Raw genomic sequence first — 14,358 nt, forward strand, 5'->3', positions numbered from 1 at the left:
GCGGTTGGCAACCGTCGAAAGGTAACATTCTATACTGGCTAGCAACAGCCTTCACTGGTTCAACAAGCCTGCAGAAGGTACCACCTCCTTCGTTCAAGAGTATTTTGATGTCAGTTGGAGTTTTGTTTCAAAAAAGCAGCAGAGCTAAGGTTCTGAAGGTCCAGTTTTTGAAAGAAAACTACTGCTTTCAGGATAAGATTACGATTTACCTGAATGTTGATAGCTTTAACGTTTCCATCTGTGCTCTGCGGGTATTAAGAGAGTGGAGAAGAAGTACGAGAGGTGAAAATGGATGCAGTTGGGAATGACCGCCAGTTCCATTTTTATTCCCCCTACGCACAGGTAAATACTGTGGATTTTAGAGTGCTTTGTATCCTTGATTTTCTTGATATACCCATCTTGAAAGGGGGGGGCTTACTAATGTAAAGTTAGGAGTTGATATGTCCCTCTGTCTGGGTCATGGCAGCACCTGTAGATCAAATAGCTGGTTTTTGGAAGCGGTAGGAAGAGCTAATATAATCTAAACTACGGACAATCTCTCCTGTGAATCGGGTTCAGATACTCAAGGAACACATAAGTTAAGAATTGCACATAAAGTTCACCCATCACTTTCTTACTGAATCAACATTATATTGATTCTGAATAAATAGGCCATCAGTGTAATTTCTGCTTATAACAACTACCTGAATTTCTGGAAAGTCAGTTATTTAAAACAAAGTCCTTCCAAATGGGTCTGTCCTTCAAAGAAATGCTTATTTTCCACCTGGTTAAAAATCCAGGGGTGGGTGTAGGGCTCTTCATTATTGTGTCCATTTCAGCATTGGGGGTTTAGGTGTTAATGCCTGGGAGATGGGCTTTGGCTCCAGACCCCAGCGTGTCTCAGGGGATGGCCCGGTCGTACTGGCTACAGTACAGAAATGCTGTGTTTTGGAGACACTGATCCTAGATGCAGCTGTTAATGTCTGGACCTGGGTGCAGCTTACCTTCAAATATCTTAAAGTGTGACTTTGTTTTCCTTTCAAAAACTAGAGAGAAACTCATTCAGAAATAATCAGCAACCTAGCATTTATAACTCTCAGCTGGGATGTAGTCCATAGCCAGGATGTGAACCTGAGTTTCTATTTGTCGCTATAATACTGTTGTACGTGGACTACTGTCTCACCTACCCCATTAATTAAAACCAAAAAGTTTATAAAGAGGAGATTCACATTTAAGGCAGCCACTAGGGTGTGGGAATCTAGTGTGACCTACCCACAAAGTCATTTTCCTCATGAGGATTCCAGGTGCAGATTCTGTCACTGTGAAAAAACTCTTGGCTGTGACACTGTGTGCTCAGTATGGAGACGGGGCAGATGTTCACATCTGTTTTGCAGTTTTAGAGTTAGGGAAGTCCAGGTAGAAAGAGGCAAGTCCGTTCAAACACCTTGTTGAGTCTGAAAACAAAAGAGACTTTCTTCTGTGAGTTGATGTACCCAGTGGGAGTTTGGAACAGAAGGGTTTCTTTCCCTTGTTTTGAAATCTGAGTCTGACAAGTCTGTAGAAGGATTACAGGCTCCCAAATTTTTAGATTTTCAGTTTTGCTTGGGAATCTTTCTGGGTTTCACTTCTTACTCCTTATTTTCCCATAGACCTATGTCCTTTATTAGTGAGAGCGTACCAGTGTAAGATTTGCACGTCCAGCAGATTTTGTTTGAGATTGACCTGATTACCCTATTGTGCAGGAAAGGCAATGCAGTCACATATCGGCTAAGTCACTAATTGATTTTTTTCCTTCCCAGCATCTCGTGAAAAGTCTGCAGTACAGTAAGTAGACTGCTTTATTCCTGTTCTTATCTAGGAATAGTTTTACATCATGAAAGCTCCATTGACCTAACTCAAGATAACTTCAGAGCTACCTGGAGCTTAAAATAACTTTAAAGGCAACTTTAAATGTTCTGTAATACCAGAATGCGGTCCTGCAAAATCTTAGTCATATGTTCACAGAAGTACACCGTGTGCTAATCCATTTAGTCAATTTTTATTGTTATATTTACAACATCTGAAAACTCTTCTCTCCTGCAGCAAAAGTACCACAACGTCTCTTGTTTCTGGGAAAAACAACCTCTAGGATGTCTGAGGATCACTTGTGCCTTCCATCATAGCAAACCCCGTTATATAAATGGACTTTTTTTGCCACCTAGTAACAGTGAGTAAATATATTTTCTCAACAATTTGTCCATTAGACTAGGTAAATATGCAAAAACATCCTTCCAGTGCTTCCATAATGCATATTAAAGTGAAGAAATGCACCGTGGTAAATCAGTCAGGTATGGTCTGATATGGCAGCAAGTTCAAGGCAAAGCAAGGAATTGTATTTGCACTTGAATAGGGTTACCACATAAATATTTTTAGCTATCACGTTGCAAATCTTTCTAACTCTCACTTATGTGAAAGATGAAGTCACAAATGGCAATTTTAGTTGCTAAGATCCATGAAGTAAAAATGTTGCTTAACTTGGGGATTTGCTAGATTAAATCTCTCTAGTAATGCAAATGGCCAGTAGGCAGGTAGTCATGTAAGAGAAATGAATATGTGTGTTTGTGGTGGGGGAGGAGGTTGGCAGGGCTCCTAGTAGCAGTATCTGTTGATAGAGTACAACACGTTAAATGGATGAGATGCCCCTTGTGTAGACAACATCAGATTATAGTGCTGTGTGTGCAGATGTATTTCCAGTTCATCATTTGGAATACATTTTTCAGGCTTGAACATTGGATGCAGGCTATTCAAGTACAGTATAAGGCAATACAGTATCTGGAAATCAGAGTCATAATGGAAAAACACACCAATACAAGTTGCTTTTTTTTATCTCAGTCCTTTCTAAGAGGAGCTCTTGCCTACCAGGAGTCCTGGTAGACAGCTGGAATCTGGAATAGGGTAAGAGTCCAGGGCAGGGAACCAAGGCATGTCTCAGATGTTGGGTGGAAGCAGGAGTGAGAGCAAGTCAGCATGACTTGCCACAGGTGCACAAACAAGTGGACTAAAATATCGTTGTTCATGGGCCTTATTTCCAGAGCTGGAGAGAGGTGTTATAGAAGTCCAGAAACACCTCTAATCAGAAGCAAACACTTTGTGTTCCTGAAATTCCCCCAGGAAAATGTAGCCTGTTGTATGTGGGCATGTTGAGCTTAACTAGCCACATAGGACCACGGCATGAACTTGAGTGCTGTTCCTGTGAATGCTCATACTGCTCTTAGTACAGTTCCCACATCCACAGCGTGGGTCCCTGACAGCTAGTGCTGTCGTAACCAACATGTTAGCACGCTTTTGGTGTGGTGTGAGCCCGAGACTATGCCCAGGAGGCACTATGGACAAGGGTAACCTGTAGAAGAGCAACATCCAACAATCAGAAGGAGAAAATGGACCCAACCCTTTTTCTTTTTACTGCAATCTGTAGAAATTCAAAGCCCATGTGCTCCACAATAACACTGCAAACAGTAAAACTGCATTTATTAATGGTAATACTTAGAAATCTTGCTGAACTGATTTAAGTTTGATTTGGCTTACACTGTCTGGAACTAATAATACCCAATTCTGGACAGTGAAAAAGGCTCTATCAAGTTAAAGTGCTGTATCTTACTCTCTCTTGCATGAGATACAACAAATCTGACCTGCCATAGCATTATTAAAATGGGTTTAATCTGATGTACATGCTGCTCATAGTCAAGCAAGAGATGCACAAGAATAACAACAACGGGAATAAAGAAAATGCCCGTACTTCATCTTATTTCTTTAAAACTGGAAAAAATATCCAACTTCAATATTTTTAAGACAGTGCACAGAATCCTGATCATATCTATAGTTGCACATTAGTCAGCTTGAACAAGACAAGAGATTCATAATTTTTCATCATATTTGCTTTCAGTCCATTGCATTTCCTGGCTCTCAGAAAATACTATCTCAGCACTGAAATAGTTTTGCTGCAAACATCATGGGTAGATACCAGTTTCTAAGGGAAGCAGTATCTTTCATGATTTTATTCCAATTAAGTGTAAATTATTTTCAGGAACTTCTTTCTCAAAATCCACATTTTGCAGTCAGCAAAGAGAGCTGTGATTCAGAAAATTCTGATAGAAAAAAAACTGTCTCCAAGCTAAAAATGGGTAAACCTGTGTTTTACGTTGCTAAATGCTTCAAAACTGATGTCACGGGGAGTGATACAGGCCTGCCTATTACTCAGCCTGTGTACAGTTTTTTCACAGGTGTGGTCCTAAACTCATTTACTCACTGCAGCCCAGGTATTACTAATCACGTGGTTCCTTATGTTGTAAATAAGTTAAAAGGGACTGGAAAAAAGAAGGTTACTGATTCAAATGAATCTATCCACCAGCTGGAAGAGATATCCAGCCTTTTTCAAATAGCATAGCATGATCAAAATGTCCCTCTTTTTACAAGACTTTATTCAACAGTGCCTCGTCTGTCCATTCAGAGGAGCCAGTATCCATCTTTCTTCCTACCTTCTGTAGTTGCAAGATGCTCTTTTGCCAGCTTCCACAGGAGATTTTTCCTAAAAGCCACCATCTGTCTATTTAAGGATTCCTTCAATGTGATGATGATTTTAAAACTATACCTGCTTGTCTGAACCTGGATTTTATATTCTAGTTCCCTCCTAACAAAAGAAATACAATGCTCTTTCCTGCAGATGCCCCATTGCAACATGGTATCGGAGAAGGGATTCCGCATCCAGCCCATTGTCAAGAATCACTCAGAAATCAACAGAATATTTTACTACCAATTCACCCTCCACTGATTATAAACCTCAATGATGAAGAGGAGGAAGAGGATGATGAAGAGGACGATGAAGAGGAAGAGAATGGTAAACTTTTTTTTCTTTCTTTTACAAGCAAGTACAATGGCTTTTTTTGACACTTCACAACTGATTTATTAGAATAAATGTTCTGGTTTAGAAAACAGTTGTTGATAAGTTTTTTAAATAGTTCCCAGCTAATCCCCAAATTATTGGAACTGGTAGTCAACAGATGTGAGTCAGGCAACATTTTCTTACCCCTGTGAAATGCCTAGTTGTATATTTAATTAGTGGTATAATTTACATGCTTCTTTAATTAAATAGAGTTGAAAATGGTATCTATGGTTCAGATGGCCATCAAATACTCTTCAAAATTTCTCCAAATTCAGGGATGAAATTACAAGTTTCGATGGTACTTCTTCTATGAGGAAACAAACATTTGAACAGGGGCTGTACACACTCATCACTGATGGTGAAGTGAACACCATCGGTGTTTGTTGATAAAAGATATTGGTGTGACTTCAATTTAATTTGTTCCACTGATTTCCTAAACTCTGTAGGCAGCCTCATTTTATTACAGAAAGTTATTCTTAAATCTAGCAAAGAGAATCCATATAAAACACTTCTCTGCACATAAACCGAATGTGTATGTGTATGTATTTTTTATATTTTTATATATATATATATTTAATTTTTAAAGTGTCATTAAGCTGTTGAATCTATCTCACTTAAAGATGGGATTCATAGAGAAGGAATGAATTGCCCATTCCTGGAGAGTAAAAGTGAGAGAACGACCTACTCCCACGCATGCTCTCACAAATTGCTGTGCTAGTTCTCAGGCATCTTCAAGCTGCTTTTCACTTTGCCCCTGCCCTTCAGTTTGGCTGGCAGGGCTGCCTGTTAGTGTTTCATAACTTGATTTCAGTCCAAGTAAGCCACAGGAGCTTCAACAATATAAAAAGCAGGGCTTTGCTAATCTTAGTAGCCTTACCTGAAACAGATAAGGAGCACTTGTTTCACCAGCTCTGCTGGCAAACATTACAGGATAGCACCTTCAGGCAGAGGTTTTGTGACAAGCACTCCCTGGTGACAGGCTTCATCAGAAGATTTCCTTTTCGGGGCAAAAGAAGGATCGTTTTGAACATGTGTACTGAATATGCTTTTGAATTATTTCAAATCCATAAACATTAACTTCTTAATATGTGTTGTAACTGCAAGTCCATTGCACTTGGAAATACCGAATAGTAAGGAATCATTTTTCTGTCCAGAAGCAGAGGTTGAAGTCAGAAAAAAGGAAGGACCATGACTGAAATTAAATTCCCTATGGTGTTTGATTATTAAGAATTGTTGAAGGTCTTTGCATAGCAATCTAGCAATCTTTTAAAATATTTCCTACAGATGTTCCTAATTGGGTGCCTAGGACTGCTGCAGATATTGAAGAGGAAAGAGCAATAAAGGAAATATGCTATAAATCTGGTAAGTACAAACTTAGTCACCCTTTCCTCAGCAGCAGTTCTGCCAATATAGCAAATTTTGTGTTCTTTTCACTCTTGGGGTATGTATAGGAGAGTATTACAGGATTCAGTATCCTCATGAGCACCAATCAACAAAAACTCCGTCTTCACCTTGGGAAAATAAGCTGTTACCCTCGGAAGCTACCAAGCGAGACCTGCAGAAAGGCAAGTACTTTTCATCTTCTTGAACAATGTTTACCATGTTTAAAATTACTGTTACAGGGAGGAACTATTACATAGTTTGCCCCTTCTCCCTGCTTTTTTAACTTAGTGACAATAAAAGATAGCATATTGCAAAGAGCATAAAAATACTACATTACTTTTCCCCCATAGATATATAAATATAGTATCACACGCATGGTGACTACCTGTATCGACTGTAGAAGGAAAAGGTAGAAATGAGCTATTAACCCTATGTGTACTTTCCTGAGAGATACCACATAGGTCTTGCATATAATTTTTCTTCAAGATTAAGATTTATATTGTTGAATTTTAACCATCCTATGGTTAGCAATGTAGTTTAAATTTCTCATCTAGGCTCCCTGTTGTAAATGGAGAGAGACAGGAACTCTTATGGGGCTCTTTACTGCATCATAAGACAGTGAAAAAGAAAGGTGAGATGAGCCACTTTCCCAGAGGTGCTCCACACTCTCTGCTGGCTGTCCTGGGTGTCTAGAAGATGAAATGTAGCAATACAACAAACTTTTCTGTAGCTAAATTTAGATTAAATAAATACCCCCTTCAAGTGCCTCATAAAAGATAGTAACAAGAGTTCCATTTTGTTTTGAATGTTGGGTTTTATCCATCATCAAGTAGGACAAAGAAATACCAATTAATAGATATTTACCTCCCATATTATGTTTCTCTTTAATTCTTGATCAAATGGTGTGACTGAAAAAAGATCTGTATTACTGTTTTTACTGAATAAGCAATAGTATACTTCCATTTTAGGAGAGAGCATTATTTTCCTACTATAACAAGACAGCAGAGTCGTCAGCAGATCAGTCATCAAAAATTGCTGGACAGAAATATGACCTCCTACTTTCAATTAAAAAAAAATATATTTTCACACAAGTGTGAATTTCAGGGACAAAATCTTGATAATACTGTTTAATGTAATGCAGAATTGAGTAGGATGATGTGCTAATAAAAAATGAGAATAGAAAAATTGTCTCCATTTTGAACAATACAGATATGTGAAGTTATGCTTTCTGGCTGACTGCTTTTGCCAGCCTAAATTATTCAATAGAACTGGGTAAAATTTTTTTCTCCTTTCTACATTTAAAATGTTTGTTACTGAAATAGTTTTGATAAGCCATTTCTGGTGAATATTTAGATATATTTAGACTATAGACAAGGAAATACATGACAAATATATGAATATAGCTCGTAATACTTATTTATAATTAGATTTAGAGAAAAGGATAGAGATGTTTAAATGGACTGCTTGTCTAATTTTTTGTGGGTCTTAATGAATCAGGTCTTTAGTTTCACTGTCTTCTTTACATTTTTATTTATTAATTTCTGTGAAAAACATAATTAGATTAGAAGAAGAGCAGATGCTTTGCGTTGTTCACATTTCTCATGGTGCTCTTGAGTATAGATAACTGTGTGAGGCTCCTTTCCTGTAGGAGGTGATTGTTTTGTGGAACAAATGAACACATTTGTTGAAGAGAAAAGACGTGAGGCAATACCTCAGGAAAAGGAACAAATTGCATCAACGTATTCCAATGGGAAAGGTACTTAATTATGCTATATTTCCTAATTTTTAGATGAGATTATTTCTGTTCCTCTGCAAGTGTGGTGGACGTGGTCTACTTTGCATAAAGCCAGTCTGAAGTGAAATTTCCCATTAGCAGTGTGATTTCTTTTACTGCAAGATGAGAGCAGTTGTAGGTTATGGCCCAGTTCTGCTTCTTGTAGCCTGTTTGCATCCTCTGTTAGGTTCACTGTGAATAGGATCAATCCCTGAGCTACCAAAATCTTTGACACCCACGTGTGTGATCATGTGACATGATGTGCACTTTCCACTTCCGTCAATTAAATAAGATCTGAGCATAGGTGGTATCTCATAGAACATGGTCCTTCATAGAACCAGTAAAAATATGGTCAAGGAAAGACCATAACACTTGATAAAATCTACTTGAAAGCTAGTCACATACAGAAAATTAAAATACTTACACTTAAGTACATTGATGGATAGGCTTCATCCTTTTCACAAGAAAATTCTAGAATGTATTTGACAGTGTAGAAAATGGATCAATCTGACTATTGTAGATACATTGTTACCTGATGATTACATTGCATTTTTAGAGTGAAAATAAACAAAGGACAAATTCTGGATTTAAGCAACCCCATAAACTGAAGCAGAAGTACAGAATTTCTGCTGCATTCTGGCCTGAAGTAAGAGGAAGCAAAAGTGCTTATTGACAAGAGCAAGAGAAAAGGAAGAACAGGCAAAGCCGCATCTTCTTGTAGAGTAGCAGGGGCCAGGTGAAGAGTGCTGTGCTTACTTTATACTAAATATATATATACACGTATGCATACATATGTATACCCATACTTTATAGGTAGTCAGCACTTAGAGGAGAGTAGTGGATGAGTGGGTTGTGTTTATGGCTGCTCTTGAGACAATCTGAAAATAAAGGTACATTCAGAGAAAAGCATAGAGATGTTTCCCAAAAGCATTTCTTAAGTGACTTCTCTGTGGTTTTAGGTACTATGATGACATGCACCTTGAAAATACCACAAATTTGATTAGGTAGGATTCATAAATATCATTCATGAAAAGTGAGAAGCTAAAGAACAAGCAGGTGATATGTAGTTTCTTTAATTTGGAGCCATATTCATCTTTAACCTGTGTATTATATTAATCATTAGCTCAGAGAGGTGGGAGGAAGAGAATGGCAGTGCCATTCCCTGTGCTTACGCACAAGCAGCTAAAACCATTCTTGATGTTGCCTTTCCAGGTGATGGTAATACAATTCCTACAAAATTTAATAATACAAAAAGAGAAGAAGAGAGTTCAGGAAGGAGAGTACCAATAGAGAGTGTTCCCAGAAGAGATTGCAGATCCTTTGAAAATCGAGGTAATGTACTTTAGCATTGGCTTCTCATTGCTGAACATCATGTGGTAAATAAAATAACTGAAAAAAACCATTCTTGATGTTGCCTTTCCAGGTGATGGTAATACAATTCCTACAAAATTTAATAATACAAAAAGAGAAGAAGAGAGTTCAGGAAGGAGAGTACCAATAGAGAGTGTTCCCAGAAGAGATTGCAGATCCTTTGAAAATCGAGGTAATGTACTTTAGCATTGGCTTCTCATTGCTGAACATCATGTGGTAAATAAAATAACTGAAAAAAACCATTCTTGATGTTGCCTTTCCAGGTGATGGTAATACAATTCCTACAAAATTTAATAATACAAAAAGAGAAGAAGAGAGTTCAGGAAGGAGAGTACCAATAGAGAGTGTTCCCAGAAGAGATTGCAGATCCTTTGAAAATCGAGGTAATGTACTTTAGCATTGGCTTCTCATTGCTGAACATCATGTGGTAAATAAAATAACTGAAAACATTTGGATTGTGGTATCCACAAAGAACATTTTACTAATCTTGTTTTCCAGCCTCCAGTCTCCCACAGTATGTCAAATTCTGAGGAACAGCACAACATTTTTGTTTTTTCACTTTTAGGAATTCACACTTCAAACCCCGAAGTAAAACAAAGTTACCAACAAAGGGGTCAAAGGAAGGATGACGAAACTCCTTCTTCTAGTCACTATGCAAGGCAAACTGGAAGAAAGACTTATTTCAATTCTTCAGAGCCTCGAAGATCAGCATATGTAGTCTACCGTACAGTCTCTGTCAGTCAAGAACCAAAGTTCAGTGGACCTACAGGTGGGTTCCTCTTTACACAGGATTCTTCAAATGCTTCAAATATGCCTCTCTGTGTTGTGCTGCTTTTGATTTGTCCCTGCAGGTGAATACTGAGTTATTTATGCCCACATATGGGCAAAGGGAAATTTGTCCCACCATCATTTTCAGAAGCAGACTCCAGCAGTATCCACAGACAGAATATTTATTTGCCTTCACGGCAGGAATACATTTCTCTGCCCCACAAAGAGGAATGAATGCAAGGATGTGCCACTGCACAAATATACTGACCCCCACTTTTTACAGCACCTTTTTTGTTTTATTCAAACTTCTGTTATTGATGTAAATGTTGTGTAAAATTTTGTGATTTATATTATTATTATTATTTTCACATTATTTATATTGGAGAGGGGTCTGAATTCATTCTTCTTGCCATTTGTTCAAGATGATATTTTCCTTCACCTTTTTTTCCATCTCTGAAATACTCTACTTTCCTCTTGGTAGCAGTTGCTACATCATAAATTTGACAAGAAGCCTACAGGTGGGATTCTGAGTCTTGTATCTTTCTTTTTGGCAATCTGTTTTGGATGTAACCATAACTTTACATCTTTGGCTTTATTTTTACCTTGCTACTATAGCGTCACACAATCTAGTACATCATTTAGGTTTTATTTGCCTCTCTACTTTCTGTTTCCATGGTTTCGCTGGATGATAGTGTTTTTTTCATCTGTCACTTCATCAAGAAATTCAGTGGTAAATAATTTCAGTAATTGTAAGTGAAGAAAATGACTTCATATTGCCAGTTTCAGTCATCTCTCTTAAGCCAGGTTGAAACTCCATCTTGAGTTGCCTCCCTGTCTTAGTTTCCAGTAAAAGAAACCTGCTTCAGACAGAGTAACCCCTTCTTTCAGATGAATAAAGTTAAGTGAAATGAATGCCAACATCACTGGTTCATCTCAGGGACAAGTAGTTGTGTTTTTGTTTTTTGTTTTTTTTTTTTTTTCTTTTAATGTTTGCTTTGATTAAATGTGGACAGATTGGACTAGAGATTACAGAGAGAACATTCTTCACGTGAAGAATACATCTTATCAAATTTTCAGGTTAAAAAAGGATAGAGCATTTCAAAACAAAAGTGATCTGCATTTTTGTCGTAAGAGAAACCACTACCATTTTTGCTACCTTTCTTTTCAGCAGTACCTGAGCCCCATGGTTGGAAATGCTCCAAACAAAAGAATCAGCTTGACTCAAATAGAAGACTTTGGACCCAAATGGAAAACTACGGTAATACTTACATGTTGTGTAGAAACTGAAAATTTGGGGATTATTATGGAATTAATAATTTTAATTAATGGATATAAGGTGAAATTAACAGCAAAAAGCAGTTTATTAATATTATCAATTTTTGACCCAATTTTACAGAAAATGGCTAGTCATTAGGCAGCATACGCTGATGCAAAATCAACTGCCTATCATAAAAACGTGACATTGCCTTGTGTCTTGTGATTTTTTTTTTTTTTTCACAAGTAGGGATAAGACAGGAGATTGGTTTATGGATTCACTTAATCTGAAAGCAGTTGAAGCCTTTGGGCAGGTTTTCAGCACAGGAACATTCCCTTTGTTCAAGTCAAGGATGTCTGGCAGAATTGCCTCATTTGGAAGATCCTGCGAGCCTTACAGAAATGCTGCAAGATTGCAAATGATCTTTAAAGTACTAGAGAGGGAGTCTGTATTAAATACTAGCTTCTATTTCAGAGGTGACATGATTCACCTGACACATTCATTGATCCTTCAGCTAATGTAAACTTGAATTCACAGATCAGGCTAAGAGAGTCGTTGCTGCAATTGTAGCTGAAATTAAGAAACAATGTGTATATTTCTTCCACAGACAAATATACGTCAGGATCTTATAATGCACCGACTTGGAGGAAAAGAAATCCACATGCAAAAACGTTCTCTAAGTTCAAAACAAGCATTCAGGTAACTGTTTGATAGACATGTTTACAATTCTGTCTTTTTAGTAAAAGTGACAGGTCTCTCCCCACCTAGAAAACGTGAAAATGCTCTTAAAACTTCCCCAACCAAACCCCGCAAGATTCTAAGCCATGCTGAGTAGTCTTAAAGAGCAGTTGATGATTTTGTTTGTTTGCAGGGATCTAATTTTGTCTGTGTAACTAACTCGTGGATTCTAATTTTTTACAATATTGATGATATGAAAGCAAATTACATACCTGCCTTTACAGCGAGGAGCTACAAGAAGTGGGATTTGTCTTATAGCACTGGACAATGCACAGGAGTGACCTATTTGTCTCTGACTGCTTGTGAAGCATCTGCAATAGCTGAACGATGGTCAGCCAAGGTCCAAATTCATAAAAGGACTTGGGCTACAAAGCATTCACAAGATACCCTCAGGACCATGAATACATTTTACAGCTGTCTTGAAGGGAGAGATTAGAACCTCTGTCTCACGTCCCTCAGATGAATGGCCAAACCTGCAGTCTGCACTTCGGAATGATATTCCCATCTTGTCTCCCATGCCTCTCTGTCCCCCCAAGACATAACGGGGACTTTGCTCTGCAGTTGCACAGTTCGAAGTGTGTGCTAGCAGAGCATCATCATAGTTCTTGCAAGCTTAGCCTTCTAGCTTGCTATGAACCTGCTTCCCTGAAAGGGCAAAGAGGCATATTTGAACCCTGCTGAGCACTGCCCTTTGTTGAATGAATCCTTTGACTGCTACTTTTACAGAAGATGTTCAGGAACACTTTCTCCCAGTGGACTTGTTGGTTTTTGGAGAATATGAGCCTGCTCCAGGAGATTAGTCCAAAGTGGGTGGCTCAGAGAAGTCCAACTTTGTGATTTTTGTGTTTCAAAGCTCTCCAGACGGCCCAGCTGTCAGTACTGCCAGGAGTTTACCCAGGGCAGTTCAATACACAGCATTTTGATTCCCATTGGAGATGCAAATGATGTTTTGAGGCACCACATAGATGCAGAGCACCTAAACCCACCTTCTGGAACCCTTCACCAGGCTTGCTACCATTTTTGGTTGCTTTGTGCAAGTACCACATGGTTCTCAACCATCTGCTTGGGAAGATTTTAGAGGAAAAATATTTGAATGGAACATTTTGAAACATGGGTGGGTTATATTAGGATGAATTTTTTTTTTTTTCTGTTGCGTCTAGAAGTGTTGGAAGTTTACTTCTGAAAATGTTTCTGAAAGAGCATGTTGTTTGATAAATTATACACAAAATATTCTCTGTCTCTATTTTGACAGCAGAGCCAAGAAGACATGGATGTCAATAGAAAAGGAGAACGATATATAGACAGGAGAAAGAGATGAAGCCATTACTTCTATATGCAAGAATAATCTAAATTGAAATACGGGACTTATCAACTGGAAAATACGAAGATGATAAAATTACAAATTCTGAAAATAAGATGCAGGAAGTACATTATAACATTTCAAAACTTCAGTAGTCTTCAATAAATTTACGAAGTTTAATTGGTTATGAAAATTTTACAGTTGAAATGGATTTTACAGACTAAGTTTTAAGGCATAATTCCTAATATGAATAAATACTATTAGTTTTACTTAGCAGTTTTAGAGGACTTTTAATGTAAACAGCAGTAGTAATGCATTCTAGAAAGTAGCTGTTTCAGTGTGAATGACAGATTCTTAGATGGTTTATCTGTTTGCCAGATGTTTGGTCTGAGTTTAATCTTGAGATTTTGCAATTTTAGCAGTTCAGCAAAACTGTGTTATGAACTATATGAACTTCACAACAAAGCGCTCAGAATTAACTGAAATACGTTTTTACAGACATTTTGAACTGAAGTATAAAAATTGGGTAAAGACCAAGACCAAAGTGAGAGAAGATTGATAAGACGGATACTTTAATATTGCTTTCTGAAGAAACAACCATCATATAGAATTATTACATATATGTGACATATATTTGTCTCAGACTTCTTTCTGTTTTTTCATTTACTTGACCTTTGGTTCTCCTTAGAACATAATCAGTTTTGGAGGAGAACCCTTCAAACTTCTTTCTGTAACACTGGGATCCAGTAATTATCTGGGTGATACCTGTGACTGTAAATATAAAAGCTTTTTTCTTCCTTGAAAACTTTTCTTCATTGTGACTCTTCAGAACATGAGGAGAAATCAGATACCTTCCAGCATGACTCCTATCT

General features: G+C 37.7%; 1 protein-coding gene across 1 annotated transcript; it reads left to right on the forward strand.

Annotated features, from left to right (window-relative positions):
- The first annotated feature begins 288 nt into the window (after positions 1 to 288).
- CUNH12orf50 (chromosome unknown C12orf50 homolog) lies at positions 289 to 13,534 on the forward strand. Its single transcript, XM_042793115.1, has 12 exons — positions 289 to 342; positions 2,062 to 2,185; positions 4,679 to 4,852; positions 6,182 to 6,259; positions 6,349 to 6,462; positions 9,267 to 9,386; positions 9,478 to 9,597; positions 9,689 to 9,808; positions 9,991 to 10,194; positions 11,362 to 11,451; positions 12,056 to 12,147; positions 13,439 to 13,534. Exons 1-12 carry the CDS (start codon positions 289 to 291, stop codon positions 13,502 to 13,504), a joined length of 1,356 nt encoding a protein of 451 aa, XP_042649049.1. The 3' UTR covers positions 13,505 to 13,534.
- Positions 13,535 to 14,358: the final 824 nt, after the last annotated feature.

Source organism: Tyto alba, unplaced genomic scaffold (assembly GCF_018691265.1).
Source record: "Tyto alba isolate M040663 unplaced genomic scaffold, T.alba_DEE_v4.0 Super-Scaffold_2, whole genome shotgun sequence".
Taxonomy (NCBI): Eukaryota; Metazoa; Chordata; class Aves; order Strigiformes; family Tytonidae; genus Tyto; species Tyto alba.

Coding starts and splice junctions, on each gene's coding strand:
- CUNH12orf50 (XM_042793115.1), top strand. CDS start 289: ATGGATGCAGTTGGGAATGACCGCCAGTTCCATTTTTATTCCCCCTAC. Junction 343..2,061: donor TTTATTCCCCCTACGCACAG/GTAAATACTGTG, acceptor TCTCTCCTGCAG/CAAAAGTACCACAACGTCTC. Junction 4,853..6,181: donor CGATGAAGAGGAAGAGAATG/GTAAACTTTTTT, acceptor TATTTCCTACAG/ATGTTCCTAATTGGGTGCCT.